Below are 24,875 nucleotides of genomic sequence, written 5' to 3'. Positions count from 1 at the left end.
TTAGGTGGGTTGGGGAGGGGGGGTGTAGCACAGTGCCGTCGTTGACGGCAGCCACCCTCCCTTCCCTCCCTTATTGTTTAGGGGGGGAGACCTTTTTGGGGGGGGGGGGGATTTTTTTTCTTCTTCAGTGTAGGTGCATTCGGGCACCTTTGAGGGGGGGTACTGTCACATCCTGACCAGTAGAAGGTGTAGGTGGGTCAGGACGTGGCAGAAGAGAAGTGTGTGTTTTGATTGTTTCGTTTATTTTGGCCGTGTGACTTCCAATCAGGCACAGCTGTAGAGGGTTGTGGCTGATTGGGAGTCACACATAAGTAGCCTACTTTTCCTTTGGGGGATGTGGATAATTGTTTCTGTTCAGTGTGTTAGCTGTCAGTACTGTTTAGCTGTCGGTTGTTTCTTGTTTTGTAATTATATCGTGTTCTTTCTGAATTAAATTATGAACACTAACTCCGCTGCACCTTGGTCTTCTTCCGACGACAGCCGTTACAACTAGCCAGTACCTCCACCTCCTACAGTTCTCTTCATAAGGACACTAGCCAGTAACTCCACCTCCTACAGTTCTCTTCATAAGGACACTAGCCAGTAACTCCACCTAGTACAGTTCTCTTTATAAGGACACTGGCCAGTACCTCCACCTCCTACAGTTCTCTTCATAAGGAAAGCCAGTAACTCCACCTCCTACAGTTCTCTTCATAAGGACACTAGCCAGTAACTCCACCTCCTACAGTTTTCTTCATAAGGACACTAGCCAGTACCTCCACCTCCTACAGTTCTCTTCATAAGGACACTAGCCAGTAACTCCACCTCCGACAGTTCTCTTCATAAGGACAGCCAATAACTCCACATCCTACAGTTCTCTTCATAAGGACACTAGCCAGTAACTCCACCTCCTACAGTTCTCTTCATAAGGACACTAGCCAGTAACTCCACCTCCTACAGTTCTCTTCAAAAGGACAGCCAGTAACCACACCCCCTCACAAAGATCAGAAGTGCAACAAGTAAGTTAGCCGTTGTTCAGAACGTGTGACTAGCAAGTGAAGCATAACATTAGTCATGTTGTGTCTGCAGTCACTCCAAACGTATTTTTTATTTATTTAACTAGGCAAGTCAGTCAAGAACAAATTCTTACTTACAATGACAACAGGTTAACTGCCTTGTTCATGAGCAGAACAACCAATTTTTACCTTGTCAGCTCTAACCACTAGGCTACCTGCGCCCCAGTCTTCCTCAGAATGGATGGTGAAGTGAAACATAGGCTAATTCAACTACAAATTATTTTCAGCCCCAACACAAGAAAGGAAGTGTTTGCTATGAGTTGTGAGCTGAAAGCCATGCCCAGAGTTGAGTTTGGTTTGGGGGAACTGGAGCACAAGCACAAGTGTCCACAGCTGTGCCCAACTGTGCAAACAGAAACGCGTCTGGGAGAGAAAAGACAAATGAAAAGATGCAGTCTCTCTATGCTGTCTCAAAATAGACCAGCCAGGAACAACACATGTAGATGACACAATCACAGGGAGGAGAGGAGAGCCCCTCCATCTCTCTGTTTCTCCATCCAAAGAAAGAATGAGAGAATGGTAAACAAACTTGAACAAAGTAAAATACCAGTTCATCAAGACAATCTCAACCATCAGGCAGCCGAAGTGGAGGGCTGTGAGTGATTGGTTGGTCAGCCTGTCAATCAAGAGACCAAACATTCTTTTGACAAATGGTAAATTCTCACCAAGCATTAAATTCTATTAGGTTTCATCTGAAACATGTTCTAAAAGATTCATCTAGTGAGGTGATTCTGTTAGGTTTCATCAGAAACATGTTATAAAAGATTCATCTACTGAGGTGATTCTGTTAGGTTTAATCTGAAACATGTTCTAAAAGATTCATCTACTGAGGTGATTCTGTTAGGTTTCATCTGAAACATGTTCTAAAAGATTCAGCTACTGAGGTGATTCTGTTAGGTTTCATCTGAAACATGTTCTAAAAGATTCATCTACTGAGGTGATTCTGTTAGGTTTCATCTGAAACATGTTCTAAAAGATTCAGCTACTGAGGTGATTCTGTTAGGTTTCATCTGAAACATGTTCTAAAAGATTCATCTACTGAGGTGATTCTGTTAGGTTTCATCTGAAACATGTTCTAAAAGATTCATCTACTGAGGTGATTCTGTTAGGTTTAATCTGAAACATGTTCTAAAAGATTCATCTACTGAGGTGATTATGTTAGGTTTCATCTGAAACATGTTCTAAAAGATGAATCTACTGAGGTGATTCTGTTAGGTTTCATCTGAAACATGTTCTAAAAGATTCATCTACTGAGGTGATTATGTTAGGTTTCATCTGAAACATGTTCTAAAAGATGAATCTACTGAGGTGATTCTGTTAGGTTTCATCTGAAACATGTTCTAAAAGATTCAGCTACTGAGGTGGGTCCTGTTCTGCATGATGGCTTTGACCAAGGCAGCATCCGAAATGGGACCATATTCCCTATATAGTGCACTAAATTTAACCAGGACCTACATAGGGTCTGGTCAAAAGTAGGACACTATGTCGGGAATAAAGGTCCCATTAAAATATTCATATTCATCAGGATATTCATCAGGATTCAGGAAACCCCTTTCCACTAAAAAAGTTTCAGGCTAAAAATACACTTCATAACAGGATTTCTGAGAGGCTATTGGGGAACATTAGCATAATGGCAATAATTGAGATAAGAGGTAACTTGGACTGGAAAATATTTTCTGGGACATGGCCTGTATATTGCAGAGAAACTTTAGTGAACTTTTCATTAAAATTATTTAGCCTCATTTGCAAATTAGTCCAGATATTATTATTATGATTTTATTATGATTCTGACTTGAATAGTTAATTTAATTCAATTAGTAAATAATTTCACAACCTGTGAATGGAGGTGTCTGCCTACTAAAACTATTGCTAGCTTCTAAAATGGCACCCTATTCTCTATTTGGTGCACTACTTTAGACCAGATCCCTATGGGCCCTATGAGCCCCGGTCAAAAGTAGCGCACTATATACGGAATAGGGTGCCATTTGGGACGCACCATATTAACTTTTCCCCTTGCTCCAAATAGTTTCTCCCCAGGCCTGATCAACTGACCAACTAAGAGATGATCAATACAGGTTTGGCTGTAGCCTAACTAATCAATATGATGCAGAGTTGATGATGTCAACGGTTAAAGGTCCACGTTACCAACACTGCTACTGATTGACCTTGGTTCTGTTGCTCTGCTCTGCCCTGGACTACTATCAATAAACTACAATGTTCTGTTGCTCTGCCCTGCCCTGGACAACTATCAATAAACTACAAGGTTCTGTTGCTCTGCCCTGGACTACTATCAATAAACTACAAGGTTCTGTTGCTCTGCTCTGCCCTGGACTACTATTAATAAACTACAAGGTTCTGTTGCTCTGCCCTGGACTACTATTAATAAACTACATGTTTCTGTTGCTCTGCTCTGCCCTAGACTACTATCAATAAACTACAAGGTTCTGTTGCCCTGCCCTGGACAACTATCAATAAACTACAAGGTTCTGTTGCCCTGCCCTGCTCTGGACTACTATCAATAAACTACAATGTTCTGTTGCTCTGCCCTGGACTACTATTAATAAACTACATGTTTCTGTTGCTCTGCTCTGCCCTGGACTACTATCAATAAACTACAAGGTTCTGTTGCCCTGCTCTGGACTACTATCAATAAACTACATGTTTCTGTTGCTCTGCCCTGGACAACTATCAATAAACTACACGTTTCTGTTGCTCTGCCCTGGACAACTATAGATAAACTACACGTTTCTGTTGCTCTGCCCTGCCCTGGACTACTATCAATAAACTACATGTTTCTGTTGCTCTGCCCTGGACAACTATCAATAAACTACAAGGTTCTGTTGCTCTGCCCTGCCCTGGACAACTATCAATAAACTACAATGTTCTGTTGCTCTGCCCTGCCCTGCCCTGGACTACTATCAATAAACTACATGTTTCTGTTGCTCTGCCCTGGACAACTATCAATAAACTACAAGTTTCTGTTGCTCTGCCCTGCCCTGGACTACTATCAATAAACTACATGTTTCTGTTGCTCTGCCCTGGACTACTATCAATAAACTACAAGGTTCTGTTGCTCTGCCCTGCCCTGGACAACTATCAATAAACTACAAGGCTCTGTTGCTCTGCCCTGCCCTGGACTACTATCAATAAACTACATGTTTCTGTTGCCCTGCCCTGGACAACTATCAATAAACTACATGTTTCTGTTGCTCTGCCCTGGACTACTATCAATAAACTACAAGGCTCTGTTGCTCTGCCCTGGACAACTATCAATAAACTACAATGTTCTGTTGCTCTGCCCTGGACTACTATCAATAAACTACATGTTTCTGTTGCCCTGCCCTGGACAACTATCAATAAACTACACGTTTCTGTTGCTCTGCCCTGGACAACTATCAATAAACTACAAGGTTATGTTGCTCTGCCCTGCCCTGGACTACTATTAATAAACTACAAGGTTCTGTTGCCCTGCCCTGCTCTGGACTACTATCAATAAACTACATGTTTCTGTTGCTCTGCCCTGCTCTGGACTACTATCAATAAACTACACGTTTCTGTTGCCCTGCCCTGGACTACTATCAATAAACTACAAGGTTATGTTGCTCTGCCCTGCCCTGGACTACTATTAATAAACTACAAGGTTCTGTTGCCCTGCCCTGCTCTGGACTACTATCAATAAACTACATGTTTCTGTTGCTCTGCCCTGCTCTGGACTACTATCAATAAACTACACGTTTCTGTTGCCCTGCCCTGGACTACTATCAATAAACTACAAGGTTATGTTGCTCTGCCATGGACTACTATCAATAAACTACAAGGTTATGTTGCTCTGCCCTGCTCTGGACTATTATTAATAAACTACATGTTTCTGTTGCTCTGCCCTGGACAACTATCAATAAACTACACGTTTCTGTTGCTCTGCCCTGCCCTGGACTACTATTAATAAACTACACGTTTCTGTTGCTCTGCCCTGCTCTGGACTACTATCAATAAACTACATGTTTCTGTTGCTCTGCCCTGGACTACTATCAATAAACTACACGTTTCTGTTGCTCTGACCTGCCCTGGACTACTATCAATAAACTACAAGGTTCTGTTGCCCTGCCCTGCCCTGGACTACTATCAATAAACTACACGTTTCTGTTGCTCTGCCCTGCCCTGGACTACTATTAATAAACTACACGTTTCTGTTGCTCTGCCCTGCTCTGGACTACTATCAATAAACTACATGTTTCTGTTGCTCTGCCCTGCCCTGGACTACTGTCAATAAACTACAAGGTTCTGTTGCTCTGCGCTGCCCTGGACAACTATCAATAAACTACATGGTTCTGTTGCTCTGCCCTGCCCTGGACAACTATCAATAAACTACAAGGTTCTGTTGCCCTGCCCTGGACAACTATCAATAAACTACATGTTTCTGTTGCTCTGCCCTGGACTACTATCAATAAACTACAAGGTTCTGTTGCTCTGCCCTGGACAACTATCAATAAACTACAAGGTTCTGTTGCTCTGCCCTGGACTACTATCAATAAACTACAAGGTTCTGTTGCTCTGCCCTGCCCTGGACTACTATCAATAAACTACAAGGTTCTGTTGTTCTGCCCTGTCCTGGACTACTATCAATAAACTACAATGTTCTGTTGCCCTGCCCTGGACTACTATTAATAAACTACATGTTTCTGTTGCTCTGCTCTGCCCTGGACTACTATCAATAAACTACAAGGTTCTGTTGCCCTGCCCTGGACAACTATCAATAAACTACATGTTTCTGTTGCTCTGCCCTGGACAACTATCAATAAACTACACGTTTCTGTTGCTCTGCCCTGGACAACTATAGATAAACTACACGTTTCTGTTGCTCTGCCCTGCCCTGGACTACTATCAATAAACTACATGTTTCTGTTGCTCTGCCCTGGACAACTATCAATAAACTACAAGGTTCTGTTGCTCTGCCCTGCCCTGGACAACTATCAATAAACTACAAGGTTCTGTTGCTCTGCCCTGCCCTGGACAACTATCAATAAACTACAATGTTCTGTTGCTCTGCCCTGCCCTGCCCTGGACTACTATCAATAAACTACATGTTTCTGTTGCTCTGCCCTGGACAACTATCAATAAACTACAAGTTTCTGTTGCTCTGCCCTGCCCTGGACTACTATCAATAAACTACATGTTTCTGTTGCTCTGCCCTGCCCTGGACAACTATCAATAAACTACAAGGCTCTGTTGCTCTGCCCTGCCCTGGACTACTATCAATAAACTACATGTTTCTGTTGCCCTGCCCTGGACAACTATCAATAAACTACATGTTTCTGTTGCTCTGCCCTGGACTACTATCAATAAACTACAAGGCTCTGTTGCTCTGCCCTGGACAACTATCAATAAACTACAATGTTCTGTTGCTCTGCCCTGGACTACTATCAATAAACTACATGTTTCTGTTGCCCTGCCCTGGACAACTATCAATAAACTACACGTTTCTGTTGCTCTGCCCTGGACAACTATCAATAAACTACAAGGTTATGTTGCTCTGCCCTGCCCTGGACTACTATTAATAAACTACAAGGTTCTGTTGCCCTGCCCTGCTCTGGACTACTATCAATAAACTACATGTTTCTGTTGCTCTGCCCTGCTCTGGACTACTATCAATAAACTACACGTTTCTGTTGCCCTGCCCTGGACTACTATCCATAAACTACAAGGTTATGTTGCTCTGCCCTGCCCTGGACTACTATTAATAAACTACAAGGTTCTGTTGCCCTGCCCTGCTCTGGACTACTATCAATAAACTACATGTTTCTGTTGCTCTGCCCTGCTCTGGACTACTATCAATAAACTACACGTTTCTGTTGCCCTGCCCTGGACTACTATCAATAAACTACAAGGTTATGTTGCTCTGCCATGGACTACTATCAATAAACTACAAGGTTATGTTGCTCTGCCCTGCTCTGGACTATTATTAATAAACTACATGTTTCTGTTGCTCTGCCCTGGACAACTATCAATAAACTACACGTTTCTGTTGCTCTGCCCTGCCCTGGACTACTATTAATAAACTACACGTTTCTGTTGCTCTGCCCTGCTCTGGACTACTATCAATAAACTACATGTTTCTGTTGCTCTGCCCTGGACTACTATCAATAAACTACACGTTTCTGTTGCTCTGACCTGCCCTGGACTACTATCAATAAACTACAAGGTTCTGTTGCCCTGCCCTGCCCTGGACTACTATCAATAAACTACACGTTTCTGTTGCTCTGCCCTGCCCTGGACTACTATTAATAAACTACACGTTTCTGTTGCTCTGCCCTGCTCTGGACTACTATCAATAAACTACATGTTTCTGTTGCTCTGCCCTGCCCTGGACTACTGTCAATAAACTACAAGGTTCTGTTGCTCTGCCCTGGACAACTATCAATAAACTACATGTTTCTGTTGCTCTGCCCTGGACTACTATCAATAAACTACAAGGCTCTGTTGCTCTGCCCTGGACAACTATCAATAAACTACAATGTTCTGTTGCTCTGCCCTGGACTACTATCAATAAACTACATGTTTCTGTTGCCCTGCCCTGGACAACTATCAATAAACTACACGTTTCTGTTGCTCTGCCCTGGACAACTATCAATAAACTACAAGGTTATGTTGCTCTGCCCTGCCCTGGACTACTATTAATAAACTACAAGGTTCTGTTGCCCTGCCCTGCTCTGGACTACTATCAATAAACTACATGTTTCTGTTGCTCTGCCCTGCTCTGGACTACTATCAATAAACTACACGTTTCTGTTGCCCTGCCCTGGACTACTATCAATAAACTACAAGGTTATGTTGCTCTGCCCTGCCCTGGACTACTATTAATAAACTACAAGGTTCTGTTGCCCTGCCCTGCTCTGGACTACTATCAATAAACTACATGTTTCTGTTGCTCTGCCCTGCTCTGGACTACTATCAATAAACTACACGTTTCTGTTGCCCTGCCCTGGACTACTATCAATAAACTACAAGGTTATGTTGCTCTGCCATGGACTACTATCAATAAACTACAAGGTTATGTTGCTCTGCCCTGCTCTGGACTATTATTAATAAACTACATGTTTCTGTTGCTCTGCCCTGGACAACTATCAATAAACTACACGTTTCTGTTGCTCTGCCCTGCCCTGGACTACTATTAATAAACTACACGTTTCTGTTGCTCTGCCCTGCTCTGGACTACTATCAATAAACTACATGTTTCTGTTGCTCTGCCCTGGACTACTATCAATAAACTACACGTTTCTGTTGCTCTGACCTGCCCTGGACTACTATCAATAAACTACAAGGTTCTGTTGCCCTGCCCTGCCCTGGACTACTATCAATAAACTACACGTTTCTGTTGCTCTGCCCTGCCCTGGACTACTATTAATAAACTACACGTTTCTGTTGCTCTGCCCTGCTCTGGACTACTATCAATAAACTACATGTTTCTGTTGCTCTGCCCTGCCCTGGACTACTGTCAATAAACTACAAGGTTCTGTTGCTCTGCGCTGCCCTGGACAACTATCAATAAACTACATGGTTCTGTTGCTCTGCCCTGCCCTGGACAACTATCAATAAACTACAAGGTTCTGTTGCCCTGCCCTGGACAACTATCAATAAACTACATGTTTCTGTTGCTCTGCCCTGGACTACTATCAATAAACTACAAGGTTCTGTTGCTCTGCCCTGGACAACTATCAATAAACTACAAGGTTCTGTTGCTCTGCCCTGGACTACTATCAATAAACTACAAGGTTCTGTTGCTCTGCCCTGCCCTGGACTACTATCAATAAACTACAAGGTTCTGTTGTTCTGCCCTGTCCTGGACTACTATCAATAAACTACAAGGTTCTGTTGCCCTGCCCTGGACTACTATTAATAAACTACATGTTTCTGTTGCTCTGCTCTGCCCTGGACTACTATCAATAAACTACAAGGTTCTGTTGCCCTGCCCTGGACAACTATCAATAAACTACATGTTTCTGTTGCTCTGCCCTGGACAACAATCAATAAACTACACGTTTCTGTTGCTCTGCCCTGGACAACTATAGATAAACTACACGTTTCTGTTGCTCTGCCCTGCCCTGGACTACTATCAATAAACTACATGTTTCTGTTGCTCTGCCCTGGACAACTATCAATAAACTACAAGGTTCTGTTGCTCTGCCCTGCCCTGGACAACTATCAATAAACTACAAGGTTCTGTTGCTCTGCCCTGCCCTGGACAACTATCAATAAACTACAATGTTCTGTTGCTCTGCCCTGCCCTGCCCTGGACTACTATCAATAAACTACATGTTTCTGTTGCTCTGCCCTGGACAACTATCAATAAACTACAAGTTTCTGTTGCTCTGCCCTGCCCTGGACTACTATCAATAAACTACATGTTTCTGTTGCTCTGCCCTGCCCTGGACAACTATCAATAAACTACAAGGCTCTGTTGCTCTGCCCTGCCCTGGACTACTATCAATAAACTACATGTTTCTGTTGCCCTGCCCTGGACAACTATCAATAAACTACATGTTTCTGTTGCTCTGCCCTGGACTACTATCAATAAACTACAAGGCTCTGTTGCTCTGCCCTGGACAACTATCAATAAACTACAATGTTCTGTTGCTCTGCCCTGGACTACTATCAATAAACTACATGTTTCTGTTGCCCTGCCCTGGACAACTATCAATAAACTACACGTTTCTGTTGCTCTGCCCTGGACAACTATCAATAAACTACAAGGTTATGTTGCTCTGCCCTGCCCTGGACTACTATTAATAAACTACAAGGTTCTGTTGCCCTGCCCTGCTCTGGACTACTATCAATAAACTACATGTTTCTGTTGCTCTGCCCTGCTCTGGACTACTATCAATAAACTACACGTTTCTGTTGCCCTGCCCTGGACTACTATCCATAAACTACAAGGTTATGTTGCTCTGCCCTGCCCTGGACTACTATTAATAAACTACAAGGTTCTGTTGCCCTGCCCTGCTCTGGACTACTATCAATAAACTACATGTTTCTGTTGCTCTGCCCTGCTCTGGACTACTATCAATAAACTACACGTTTCTGTTGCCCTGCCCTGGACTACTATCAATAAACTACAAGGTTATGTTGCTCTGCCATGGACTACTATCAATAAACTACAAGGTTATGTTGCTCTGCCCTGCTCTGGACTATTATTAATAAACTACATGTTTCTGTTGCTCTGCCCTGGACAACTATCAATAAACTACACGTTTCTGTTGCTCTGCCCTGCCCTGGACTACTATTAATAAACTACACGTTTCTGTTGCTCTGCCCTGCTCTGGACTACTATCAATAAACTACATGTTTCTGTTGCTCCTGCCCTGGACTACTATCAATAAACTACACGTTTCTGTTGCTCTGACCTGCCCTGGACTACTATCAATAAACTACAAGGTTCTGTTGCCCTGCCCTGCCCTGGACTACTATCAATAAACTACACGTTTCTGTTGCTCTGCCCTGCCCTGGACTACTATTAATAAACTACACGTTTCTGTTGCTCTGCCCTGCTCTGGACTACTATCAATAAACTACATGTTTCTGTTGCTCTGCCCTGCCCTGGACTACTGTCAATAAACTACAAGGTTCTGTTGCTCTGCGCTGCCCTGGACAACTATCAATAAACTACATGGTTCTGTTGCTCTGCCCTGCCCTGGACAACTATCAATAAACTACAAGGTTCTGTTGCCCTGCCCTGGACAACTATCAATAAACTACATGTTTCTGTTGCTCTGCCCTGGACTACTATCAATAAACTACAAGGTTCTGTTGCTCTGCCCTGGACAACTATCAATAAACTACAAGGTTCTGTTGCTCTGCCCTGGACTACTATCAATAAACTACAAGGTTCTGTTGCTCTGCCCTGCCCTGGACAACTATCAATAAACTACAAGGTTCTGTTGCTCTGCCCTGCCCTGGACTACTATCAATAAACTACAAGGTTCTGTTGCTCTGCCCTGCCCTGGACAACTATCAATAAACTACAAGGTTCTGTTGCTCTGCCCTGCCCTGGACTACTATCAATAAACTACAAGGTTCTGTTGCCCTGCCCTGGACAACTATCAATAAACTACAATGTTCTGTTGCCCTGCCCTGGACAACTATCAATAAACTACAAGGTTCTGTTGCTCTGCCCTGCCCTGGACTACTATCAATAAACTACAAGGTTCTGTTGCTCTGCCCTGCCCTGGACAACTATCAATAAACTACAAGGTTCTGTTGCTCTGCCCTGCCCTGGACTACTATCAATAAACTACAAGGTTCTGTTGCCCTGCCCTGGACAACTATCAATAAACTACAATGTTCTGTTGCCCTGCCCTGGACAACTATCAATAAACTACATGTTTCTGTTGCTCTGCCCTGGACTACTATCAATAAACTACAAGGATCTGTTGCTCTGCCCTAGACTACTATCAATAAACTACACGTTTCTGTTGCTCTGCCCTGCCCTGGACTACTATCAATAAACTACAAGGTTCTGTTGCCCTGCCCTGGACAACTATCAATAAACTACAATGTTCTGTTGCCCTGCCCTGGACAACTATCAATAAACTACATGTTTCTGTTGCTCTGCCCTGGACAACTATCAATAAACTACAAGGTTCTGTTGCTCTGCCCTGCCCTGGACTACTATCAATAAACTACACGTTTCTGTTGCTCTGCCCTGGACAACTGTCAATAAACTACATGTTTCTGTTGCTCTGACCTGCTCTGGACTATTATCAATAAACTACAAGGTTCTGTTGCTCTGCCCTGCCCTGGACTACTATCAATAAACTACACGTTTCTGTTGCTCTGCCCTGGACAACTATCAATAAACTACATGTTTCTGTTGCTCTGACCTGCTCTGGACTATTATCAATAAACTACAAGGTTCTGTTGCTCTGACCTGCCCTGGACTACTATCAATAAACTACATGTTTCTGTTGCTCTGCTCTGCCCTGGACAACTATCAATAAACTACACGTTTCTGTTGCTCTGCCCTGGACTACTATCAATAAACTAGAAGGTTTGTTGTGAGTTCAACATGATTTCCATGTAGTGAATCAGTAAGTTGATCCTATTGTTCCAAACTACACTGGGTTTTATGTCAGGGCCTAATCATCAGGTGTAGCCAACACTGGTGAAATGACATTTCATGGGTAACCGTTCAGGGAGAACACGTATCACATCAAAATATGTCCCCGTGAATACAATGACCAAAAGTTTACTTTTGCACACCACACATTCCATCAAAGAAATAGATCAGCCCCGGGTATCAGATTCTGCCTGTCTATAGATCTCTGCAGGCTTAATCTCTTTTAAAAACATGACGTCCTTTCATCAGAACCCACATACTGTAACGGGCATACAGTGCATTCAGACAGTATTCAGACCCCTTCACTTATTCCACATTTTGTTACGTTACAGCCTTATTCTAAAATGGATTAAATGAAAAAAATGTTTTTACAAATGTATAAAACATAAAAACTGAAATACCTTATTTACATAAGTATTCAGACCCTTTGCTATGAGACTTGAAATTGAGCTCAGGTGCATCCTGTGTCCATTGATCATCCTTGAGATGTTTCTACAACTTCATTGGAGTCCACCTGTGGTAAATTCAATTGATTGGACATGATTTGGAAAGACACACACCTGTCTATATAAGGTCCCATTGTTGACAGTGCATGTCAGAGCAAAAACCAAGCCATGAGGTTGAAGGAATTGTCCGTAGAGCTCTGAGACAGGATTGTGTCGAGGCACAGATCTGGGGAAGCATTTAAGGCCCCCAAGAACACAGTGGCCTACATCATTCTTAAATGGAAGAAGTTTGGAACCACCAAAACTCTTCCTAGAGCTGGCCGCCCTGCCAAACAACACCCAGCAATCGGGGGAGAAGGGCCTTGGTCAGGGAGGTGACCAAGAACCCGATGGTCACTCTGACAGAGCTCCAGAGTTCCTCTGTGGAGATGGGAGAACCTTCCAGAAGGACAACCATCTCTGTAGCACTCCACCAATCAGGTCTTTATGGTAGAGTGAGCAGACGGAAGCCACTCAATAAAAGGCACATGACAGCCCACTTGGAGTTTGGCAAAAGGCACCTTAAGGACTCTCAGACCATGAGAAACAAGATTTTATGGTGTGATGAAACCAAGATTGAACTCTTCGCTCTGAATACCAAGAGTCACGTCTGGAGGAAACCTGGTACCATCCCTACGGTGAAGCATGGTGGTGGCAGCATCACGCTGTGGGGATGTTTTTCAGTGGCAGGGACTGGGAGACAAGTCAAGAACGAGGGAAAGATGAACGGACCAAAGTACAGAGAGATCCTTCATGAAAACCTGCTCTAGAGCGTTCAGGACCTCATACAGGGTCGAAGGTTCACCTTCCAACAGGACAACGACCCTAAGCACACAGCCAAGACAACACAGGAGTGGCTTAGGGACAAGCCTCTGAATGTCCTTGAGTGGCCCAGCCAGAGCACAGACTTGAACCCGATCCAACATCTCTGGAGAGACCTGAAAATAGCTGTGCAGCGACGCTCCCCAACCACCCTGACAGAGCTTGAGAGGATCTGCAGAGAAGAATGGGAGAAAATCCCCAAATACAGGTGTGCCAAGCTTGTAGCGTCATACCCAAGAAGAGGTGCTTCATCAAAGCACTGAGTAAAGCGTCTGAATACTTATGTAAATGTGATACTTCGGTTATTTTATTTTTAATACATTTGAAAAAATGTCTAAAAATCTGTATTTGCTTTGTCATTATGGGGTATTGTGGGTAGATTGATGAGAAAAAACAACTATTTCATCAATTTTAGACCTTAAACTGTGCCCAGTGGGTAGTGACCAATATTTTGTTTCATTTCCTCCAGTTTTACTCGCCAAAAATAGAGTAGGACTGAGTTTATCATTTAAAATAGTGACTCATCTTTGCCAGAACAATAGTCTACCTGGCGATTTGATTGATCATGGTCATATTTAGACAGGCCTGGTTTGGGTGGCTTCTGGCTAGATGTCCAAATATAGCTGTAACATCACACTGCCTTCAATATTCTAAACAGTTTATCTGAATACTTTACTCCTCAGATGGCGCTGCTTTCCCCTCTTCTTCTAATAATAGCTCAATGAGTCTGTGACCGCGGTTGCGTCAAAAAATTGTGTGCGTGCCCTTTTTTGTTTGCGCACATTCCCCCCAAAAGGTCTGTGCATGGCCTTGTTTACTATAGCCAACAGGTATAATGCATGTATGTTATGAGCATGTATACCGTAAAGATGAAATATGTCACTTTTTGGGTGACCTGACTAAATTGACATAGAAATGTGTTTATATAGATCTGTCATTCTCAGTGAAATCAAGTCTAAGAAGCAGTAGATCTGTTCTATGTGCTCTATTTCTATACTTCCCATTCTTAAGTTCAATTTTTTTGCGTCTTTTACTTTCGATTTTGTACACCAGCTTCAAACAGCTGAAAATACAGTATTTTTGGTTATGGAAAATATATTTCACAGCGCTTTAGATGGTACAATGATTCTCTAAACTATACTTGCTTGTTCTGTCACATAAACTGAAATTAGGCAAACTATTCGAATTTTAGCAACCAGGAAAGCGGTTTCAGCATATTGCACCTTTAATAACGTCTTTGGGCTAGGGGGCAGTATTTTCACGTCCGGATGAAAAGCGTGCCCAGAGTAAACTGCCTGCTACTCAGGCCCAAAAGCTAGGATATGCATATTATTAGTATATTTGGATAGAAAACACTCTGAAGTTGCTAAAACTGTTTGAATGATGTCTTTGAGTATAACAGAACTCATATGGCAGGCGAAAACCTGAGAAAAATCCAACCAGGAAGTGGGAAATCTGAGGTTGTAGTTTTTCAAGTGATTGCCTATCCAATATCCAGTGTAAATGGGGTCAGATTGCACTTCCTAAGGCTTCTACTAGATGGCAACAGTCTTTAGAATGTTGTTTCAGGCTTCTATTGTGAAAGGGGAAGGAATAAGACCACTCACAGTAAGTGGCTCAGCTGAAAGCCATGAGTTGTTTATCGCGCGCAGCCTTGAGCGCGGGATCCGTTCTCTTTCCTTTCTAATGACAACGGAATTGTCTGGTTGGAATATTATTGAGATTTATAATAAAACATCCTAAAGATTGATTATATACATCGTTTGACAAGTTTCTACGAACTTTAATGGAACTTTTTTGACTTTTCGTCTGGACTTTGTGCACTTGGATTAGTGAACTAAACGCACAAACAAAAAGGAGGTATTTGGACATAAAGATGAACTTTATCGAACAAAACAAACATTTATTGTGGAACTGGGATTACTGGGAGTGCATTCCGATGAAGATCATCAAAGGTAAGTGAATATTTATAACGTTATTTCTGACTTTTACTGACTCCGCAACATGGCGGGTATCTGTATGGCTTGTTTTGGTGGCTGAGCGCTGTACTCAGATTATCGCATGGTGTGCTTTCGCCGTAAAGCTTTTTTGAAATCTGACACAGCGGTTGCATTAAGGAGAAGTTTATCTTTAATCCTATGTATAACACTTGTATTTTTCATCAAAGTTTATGATGAGTATTTCTGTAAATTAGCTGTGGCTCTGATGTGGCTCTCTGCAAATTCACCGGATGTTTTGAACATAACGCGCCAATGTAAACTGAGATTTTTGGATATAAATATGAACTTTATCGAACAAAACAGACATGTATTGTGTAACATGAAGTCCTATGAGTGCCATCTGATAGATCATCAAAGGTTAGTGATTAATTTTATCTCTATTTCTGCTTTTTGTGACTCCTCTCTTTGGCTGGAAAATGGCTGTATGTTTTTTTGTGACTAGGCGCTGACCAAACATAATCGCATGGTATGCTTTCGCCGTAAAGCCTTTTTGAAATTGGACACTGTGGTTGGATTAACAAGAAGTTTATCTTTAAAATGGTGTATAATACTTGTATGTTTGAGGAATTTTAATTATGAGATTTCTGTTGTTTGAATTTAGCGCCCTGCAATTTCACTGGGTGTTGTCAAATCAATCCCATTAACGGGATTGGCGCGGGAAGGGATCACTAAGAGGACCTTTAAGGATAAAGAGAACCTGTTATGAGCATGTATACCTTAAGGATGAAGAGAACCTGTTATGAGCATGTATACCTTAAGGATGAAGAGAACCTGTTATGAGCATTTATACCTTAAGGATGAAGAGAACCTGTTATGAGCATTTATACCTTAAGAATGAAGAGAACCTGTTATAAACATGTATACCTTAAGGATAAAGAGTAAAATGTTACCGTGTATTTTACATGAGACTTGAGGACCTGAAGAACCAACTGTGTGACAATGATGCCGTCATGGTCTTACCTTATGCCTGCACTTCAGGACTACTCCATAGGCTCCTGGAGAGAGAAGAGAGGAGAACGGTTAGTAACAGGGACTTATCCAAACATGACTTATATTTGTATTAATGGTTCAGCTAAAAAAGTTGGGAAATCCTACTATAAAGAGTTGATATTCTCTAAACAAGGTTTAGATGAGTGAACTGGAGCTCTGTATGTTCTGTGGTCATTCAAGGGTGAAGAAACGGTCTTGGGAGATGTCATGCACCTCAGCTCATGCCCACTTTATGCTCATCCATATTTCAAAGATGAAGACTTCAACTGTGAACCCTTCATTTGGCTTTCTGGCTTTGTTTTTTATTTATTTATATATAAAAAAATGTTGTTTACCCTTTTTCTCCCCAATTTTGTGATATCCAATTGGTAGTTACAGTCTTGTCTCATCGCTGCAACTCCCGTACGAACTCAGGAGAGGCGAAGATCGAGGGCCGTGCGTCCTCCAAAACACAACCCGACCAAGCCGTACTGCTTCTTGACAAGCCAGCCACACCAATGTGTCAGAGGAAACACCCTGCACCTTGCGACCGTGTCAGCGTGCATGCGCCCGGCTACAGGAGTTGCTAGAGAGCGATGGGACAAGGACATCCCTGCCAGCCAAACCCTCCACTAACCCAGACGATGCTGGGCCAATTGTGCACCGCCCCATGGGTCTCCCGGTCGCGGCCGGCTGCGACAGAGCCTGGACTCGAACCACGATCTCTAGTGGCACAGCTAGCACTGTGATGCAGTGCCTTAGACCGCTGCGCCACTTGGGAGGCCCACTGCTTTGTAGCATTCTGACAGATGCTGTCAGAGCAACATGATTCCTCCATTACCAACATGACATTACAACATGACCGGTCAGTCACTAGTCAGTTGATAGTCGGTGGATAGTCAGTGGATAGTCATTTTATAGTCAGTGGATAGTCATTTTATAGTCAGTGGATAGTCATTTTATAGTCAGTGGATAGTCATTTTATAGTCAGTGGATAGTCATTTTATAGTCAGTGGATAGTCAGTTTATAGTCAGTGAATAGTCAGTTTATAGTCAGTGAATAGTCAGTTTATAGTCAGTGGATAGTCAGTGGATAGTCAGTTTATAGTCAGTGGATAGTCAGTTTATAGTCAGTGGATAGTCAGTTTATAGTCAGTGGATAGTCAGTTTATAGTCAGTGGATAGTCAGTGGATAGTCAGTGGATAGTCAGTTTATAGTCAGTGGATAGTCAGTTTATAGTCAGTGGATAGTCAGTGGATAGTCAGTTTATAGTAAGTGAATAGTCAGTTTTGTCACATCTTCTCCTGCTCCTCCCCTTGGCGTATGACGTCGCCAGAATACTAACCACCGGTCGTGGGATTCCTCATTCCGCACACTTGGCACTCATCATTACGCGCACCTGTTAATCATTTTAGTAGTTTGTGGATAGTCAATGGATAGTCTGTGGATAGTCTGTGGATAGTTGGTGGATAGTCTGTGGATAGTCTGTGAATAGTCAATGGATAGTCTGTGGATAGTCAGTGGATAGTTGGTGGATAGTCTGTGGATAGTTGGTGGATAGTCTGTGGATAGTCGGTGGATAGTCTGTGGATAGTTGGTGGATAGTCTGTGGATAGTTGGTGGATAGTCAGTGGATAGTTGGTGGATAGTCTGTGGATAGTCGGTGGATAGTTGGTGGATAGTCTGTGGATAGTCTGTGGATAATCTGTGGATAGTCTGTGGATAGTTGGTGGATAGTATGTGGATAGTCTGTGGATAGTCGGTGGATAGTCTGTGGATAGTTGGTGGATAGTCTGTGGATAGTCTGTGGATAGTCGGTGGATAGTCTGCGGATAGTCTGTGGATAGTTGGTGGATAGTTGGTGGATAGTCTGTGGATAGTCTGTGGATAGTCTGTGGATAGTCAGTGGATAGTCTGTGGATAGTTGGTGGATAGTTGGTGGATAGTCTGTGGATAGTCTGTGGATAGTCTGTGGATAGTTGGTGGATAGTCTGTGGATAGTCAGTGGATAGTCTGTGGATAGTCTGTGGATAGTTGGTGGATAGTCTGTGGATAGTCAGTGGATAGTTGGTGGATAGTTGGTGGATAGTTTGTGGATAGTCTGTGGATAGTCTGTGGCTAGTCTGTGGATAGTCAGTGGATAGTTGGTGGATAGTCTGTGGATAGTCAGTGGATAGTCTGTGGCTAGTCTGTGGATAGTCAGTGGATAGTTGGTGGATAGTCTGTGGATAGTCAGTGGATAGTCAGTGGATAGTCAGTGGATAGTTGGTGGATAGTTGGTGGATAGTTTGTGGATAGTCTGTGGATAGTCTGTGGCTAGTCTGTGGATAGTCAGTGGATAGTTGGTGGATAGTCTGTGGATAGTCAGTGGATAGTCTGTGGATAGTCTGTGGATAGTCAGTGGATAGTCAGTGAACAGTTAGTTTATAGTCAGTGGATAGTTAGATAATAGTTATTATATAGTCATCAAATAGTCAGTAGATAGTCAGTGAATAGTCATTGGATAGTTATCACACAGACAGTAGATAGTCAGTGAATAGTCATTGGATAGTTATCACACAGACAGTAGATAGTCAGTGAATAGTCATTGGATAGTTATCACACAGACAGTAGATAGTCAGTGAATAGTCTGTGAATAGTCATTACACAGACAGTAAATAGTCAGTGAATAGTCATTACACAGACAGTAGATAGTCAGTGAATAGTCATTATACAGACAGTAGATAGTCAGTGAATAGTCATTATACAGACAGTAAATAGTCTGTGAATAGTCATTATACAGACAGTAGATAGTCAGTGAATAGTCATTATACAGACAGTAGATAGTCAGTGAATAGTCATTATACAGACAGTAAATAGTCTGTGAATAGTCATTATACAGACAGTAGATAGTCAGTGAATAGTCATTATACAGACAGTAGATAGTCAGTGAATAGTCATTATACAGACAGTAAATAGTCTGTGAATAGTCATTATACAGACAGTAGATAGTCAGTGAATAGTCATTATACAGACAGTAAATAGTCAGTGAATAGTCATTATACAGACAGTAAATAGTCAATGAATAGTCATTATACAGACAGTAAATAGTCAGTGAATAGTCATTATACAGACAGTAAATAGTCAGTGGATAGTCATTATACAGACAGTAAATAGTCAGTGAATAGTCATTATACAGACAGTAGATAGTCAGTGAATAGTCATTATACAGACAGTAGATAGTCAGTGAATAGTCATTATACAGACAGTAGATAGTCATTGGATAGTCATTACACAGACAGTAAATAGTCAGTGAATAGTCATTATACAGACAGTAGATAGTCAGTGAATAGGCATTACACAGACAGTAGATAGTCAGTGAATAGTCATTATACAGACAGTAGATAGTCATTGGATAGTCATTACACAGACAGTAAATAGTCAGTGAATAGTCATTATACAGACAGTAGATAGTCAGTGAATAGGCATTACACAGACAGTAAATAGTCAGTGAATAGCCAGTAGATAGTGAACTTCAATCTACTACTGAAAAATTGACTCTATTATCTTCAGAACTACATGTCAGATATGCCAATCAACTAATAAAAAATAATGACTCTACGAAATGCAGAATGTACCCCATTCCTCGCTCTTGAAAACTAACTTACTAACTTCCTGATATGAAGTTCCTGTCTGTGTCACTCAGTCAGGAGTGTCTTGATGGGAGAACCAAAGCCCTATCATGATATGTTCTATAAGTGGTGGTCCCTCCCCTACTTCGTTGCTTCACTTCCTGAATTGACGGGAGTTGGAAACTGAATTGCGCTTAACCCCCGGTGTGATGGGTGACCAGTAATCTGTGTGATGAGGATCCTTCAGTCAACAAATGGCATGGGAATGAAATGACTCATCTGATCTAGCGTTAAATTGTATTAGTGGAGGGACCAGTGAAGGAACCATGGGCCAGGGAAGTAGCCAGTCATTATACCCCAGCTCGGAGTATCTCTCCCTGGCCTGAGAGAGGCTTGCCACTCCCTCGCCCTTGCCCTGTAGCCCTGGGCTATCAGCCTCAGCCCTTCAGCCAGTCAACCACATATACATGAGAATTCAGGGGCTAAAGAGCTACTGAATAACATGATTACACACTCTTCCTCCAGCTATGTCATTTATGAACATATTAAGTGAATTTTGACATGAAATGACAGTTAGATTAGTTAGATGAAAGTAAAAGTGCGTAGCTCAAGAGATGAAGACATTATTTCCAAAACTCCATTTATGAATCTAAAAGGAATGGATGAAGAGCCAGTCGTGCAAATGGAAAAGGTCAACGAGTGTGATGTTGTCAGTTTGGCGGTGGTTTCTGGAAGGGTTTCATGGGCACAGCAGCTACAAGGCCTAGCCAGAGGACATATGGAGAGGTGGAGACAGTTTTAGCCCACTTTAGACCCTCCGGTTAAGTGGCGACTGTTCAGAATTGGGAACATGATGAGCACTTTAGAATAATAATTTATCTCTAGTTCTGTAAATAGTGTTTTTGGACACAGTACAGAGAATTTCTGGTGCCCTTTACGTTAACCCTTGATCGTTGTAAACGTTTTCAGTCACAGCCATAAGTAACGCAGTGATAACAAGGTCAGAGAGGTAGCTAGAGAAATGGTTTTGGCTTTCAGCTTTGACCATCACACCAACATCACTAAAAACAACCACAAAAAACCACTTTACTGTAAAACCGTAGTGTTCCCTTTGACAGTGTAATGCAGTAGTTGTAAATAATGATCATCAACTTACCTTCACCTACAATGCCAAGGACTTCAAATTTATTCATCACATCACCAATGTCAGTGGTCTTCATGAAGAGGAAACCAGCTGAGAGGAGCAGGGAGGTCTTAGAGAAGAGAGAACTCCAGGCAGGACTGAGACCAGAGTTTTACCACGCAACACAGAGGAGAGTCCTGGAGGAGTCTCCTCATCTTCTCTCGCTCTTTCACTCTCTCTTTCTCTCTCTCTCTCTCTCACACACACACACACTATCTCTCTGCCTCTCTCTCTCTCTCTGTCTCTCTCTCTCTCTCTCTCTCTCTCACTCTTTCACTTTCTCTCACAAATCTCTCTCTCCCTCAAACATTATTTATCTTGCAGTCTCTGTCTCTCACACCCCACACCCCACACACTCTCACCTGAAAAAAGCAGAGGGAAAATAGGAAAAGTGTGAGGTCACACAGCGCAGATCAGCTGGAGGTCCCAGCTAACGTCATGCCTTTCTGTTGCCTGTGTGACAGCTAGAGACACACACGCACACGCACACACACACACACACACAGTCTTGCGCAGCTAACCTTGTGGGGACATACAATTCAGTCCCAATCAAAATGATATTTTCCTTAACCCCTAACGCTAAACCCTAACCTTAACCCTAAACCCCCTAGAAATAGCATTTGACCTTGTGGGGACTAACAGAATGTCCCCAGTTGGTCCAATTTTTCTTTGTTTACTATTCTTGTGGGGACTTCTGGTCCCCACAAGTATAGTTAAATACATCCACACATACACACACACACACACACACACACACACACACACACACACACACACACACACACACACACACACGTCACATGTCATCACACACACATCACATCACGTACAGATGGTAGTCAGTACATACAGCACAGCAACATTTCCTTGGGTTCTATAACTCTTATATGAGCAAGAAACAACTTCCCTCCCCCCCTCCCTCCCTCCCCTCCCCTCCCTCCCTCCCTCCCTCCCTCCCTCCCTCCCTCCCTCCCTCCCTCCCTCCCTCCCTCCCTCCCTCCCCTGAAGGAAGACATTACAGAAACAGAAAACATCAGGGATGGAAACGCTACCTTCTAAATGGCAAAGTGGAAACGATCGATATGACATATGTACAGGATAAAACCCTAACGTAGATTTGATGCAGTCATTAGGTAGGACTGTGAAAGACATAGGGCCATGAAAGACTGGGACTTTGTAATCACAGACACTGCCGAACTGGGTACTACAACAACCTCGTTTTGGAGAGTATGTGAGGGGAATCACAGATGAAATAAGGAATGAAATGAATGCTATAAATATCATTACAAAAAGGACGTGGATAATCAGTGCATATTTCCAAATGTTGGTGATCCCTGGACCGCTTGGCTGGCAATATGTTACAGGTTAACTATTCCACTACAGTAGCCTTGGTAATAACTGCAGTCAGTGTACTCCACATCATGTGTGGCAGACAAATACTCTGGAATCAGCTCCCATAGGCAGGACCTCCACATAGTTAAGAAGGAACATGAGTCTAAAAACAGCAGCTGATCCCAACCATTTCCCTTACAGGTATGTTCTGCACTTAGGAAAACGCCCGCACAGAAAACACATGAAGGAGGAAAAACACATCCAAAATGTACAACTGTACTTTAAAATACTCTGCACATTGTTGGCTTATGGAATGTACTGTTCTGTGCTAACTAACTGCAGTTAATATTTCATTAAATCATTAAATGAGGAAATAGCAATAGGCAAATACACAATGTAGCCAAAGCAAAGATTTGTATAACTAACCCAAAATAGCATGTATTTGCATATTTCTGTTAGGGAACGCCTACTCTGTGCAATAACTAAATTCGCCCTTCGCACTCCGTCTAAACAACACTTTTTTTTACTTTGGCAAAGGATAAAATCTATCAACCTTAGTCCACTCTGTTCGTAATAGATTCTAGTTTTGGGAACAGAAAACTGCATTGAGATCAAATGTTTCATCGATGACAAAATGTGCAGAGCGTGGCCAAAATCCATCTTGTTCCATCTTCTCCCACTGCCGGCCACTGGGCTTCCTGTCACTGCCATATTTGGTGGTGAGTGGAAACGCCAACCGGATGCTTCAGATGTAGACATCTGGTGAAACATCATTGTTCTATCTGTGGACTAACCTAGAAGACAGAGGCAGTGGCTCCCAGACATCTGGTGAAACATCATTGTTCTATCTGTGGACTAACCTAGAAGACAGAGGCAGTGGCTCCCAGACATCTGGTGAAACATCATTGTTCTATCTGTGGACTAACCTAGAAGACAGAGGCAGTGGCTCCCAGACATCTGGTGAAACATCATTGTTCTATCTGTGGACTAACCTAGAAGACAGAGGCAGTGGCTCCCAGACATCTGGTGAAACATCATTGTTCTATCTGTGGACTAACCTAGAAGACAGAGGCAGTGGCTCCCAGACATCTGGTGAAACATCATTGTTCTATCTGTGGACTAACCTAGAAGACAGAGGCAGTGGCTCCCAGACATCTGGTGAAACATCATTGTTCTATCTGTGGACTAACCTAGAAGACAGAGGCAGTGGCTCCCAGAAGCTGAACATCTACAACTGTTACGTTGCAGGAAATACCCCAGACTAGGTCTGACAACAGGCAAATGAACAGATAAAAACTAGTCCCTGCTGCTATTCTGGGGTTGCTACATCCCACAGGTTCAGAACTTGAAATGATGAATGATGGATTGTATGTATGTATGTATGTATGTGTGTATGTATGTGTGTGTGTGTGTGTGTGTGTGTGTGTGTGTGTGTGTGTGTGTGTGTGTGTGTGTGTGCGTGCGTGTGTGTGTGTGTGTGTGTGTGTGTGTGTGCATGAATGTGTGTGCATATGTGTGTGTGTGTGTGTGTGTGTGTGTGTGTGTGTGTGTGTGTGTGTGTGTGTGTGTGTGTGTGTGTGTGTGTGTGTGTGTATGTGTGCGTGCGTGCGTTGGTGTGACAGAGTAGGAGAGAGACAGAGAGAGAGAGAGAGAGAGAGAGACATAGAGAGAGAGAGAGAGAGCAAGAGAGAGAGAGAGAGCTGGTGTGCGATGAAACTGCGTCTCTAAATCGCAGTGACGCTAAAGCAAAGCAAAACAGCATTCCTATAGCCTGCTCTGTCAGCCTCCCACATACTGTTCCTCCTGCATCACCATGTAATGCAGGCAGCCTATGTAGGCTATGCCATGTATCGATCACGATGTCTAGCAACAAACTGCTTTACCAAAACCTGATTCCATTCTCATGACAAATGACATGTTATGTCTGTGATATAACAGAATGACAGAAGGAAATCGGGATAATAAGCTAGTATAATTGTCATCAGGTTGACTGGAAGCTATGCCTGCCCCTGCCTGTGCAGTCTATGAAAAAAAAACTCGATCTGCACTGACTGAATACCACCATGTCCATGAAAATGATGATGTGGTGTGATGGTGGAGGTAGAACAGAACAACTGCATACTAAACGGGAAAAACACATATAACGGTTCAACGATCCAATACTCACTCAGTCAGATCTTTGAAACGGATAAAACGATTCCACCTGCATCATCCTATAACGAAGTGTCGGATGCAGCTAGCCTCAACAGTAACTATTATTAACCTGCACCGTGTTTCATACTCAGCCTACTGCTGGTTATAGCAGCA

At 42.7% G+C, this 24,875-nt stretch overlaps 1 protein-coding gene across 2 annotated transcripts in view; it reads right to left on the bottom strand.

The window, feature by feature from the left end:
• The window catches only part of LOC106572451 (cyclin-dependent kinase-like 5), a 70,673-nt gene extending 45,798 nt beyond the window's left edge, over positions 1 to 24,875 (bottom strand). The window contains exons 1-3 of one of the 2 annotated variants that reach the window (XM_082963134.1): positions 24,736 to 24,875; positions 21,210 to 21,598; positions 16,433 to 16,467 (exon numbers count right to left, since the gene is read on the bottom strand). In XM_082963134.1, coding sequence (XP_082819260.1) covers positions 16,433 to 16,467; positions 21,210 to 21,273 — 99 coding nt within the window. In that variant the 5' untranslated portion in view covers positions 21,274 to 21,598; positions 24,736 to 24,875. The remainder of the gene's footprint in view (positions 1 to 16,432; positions 16,468 to 21,209; positions 21,599 to 24,735) is intronic. The other variant, XM_082963135.1, reaches the window with a different exon arrangement.

Source organism: Salmo salar, chromosome 16 (assembly GCF_965601325.2).
Source record: "Salmo salar chromosome 16, fSalSal1, whole genome shotgun sequence".
Lineage (NCBI taxonomy): Eukaryota > Metazoa > Chordata > Actinopteri > Salmoniformes > Salmonidae > Salmo > Salmo salar.
Note: the sequence above shows the minus strand (reverse complement) of the source record. Positions and strands in the feature narration are given on the sequence as shown.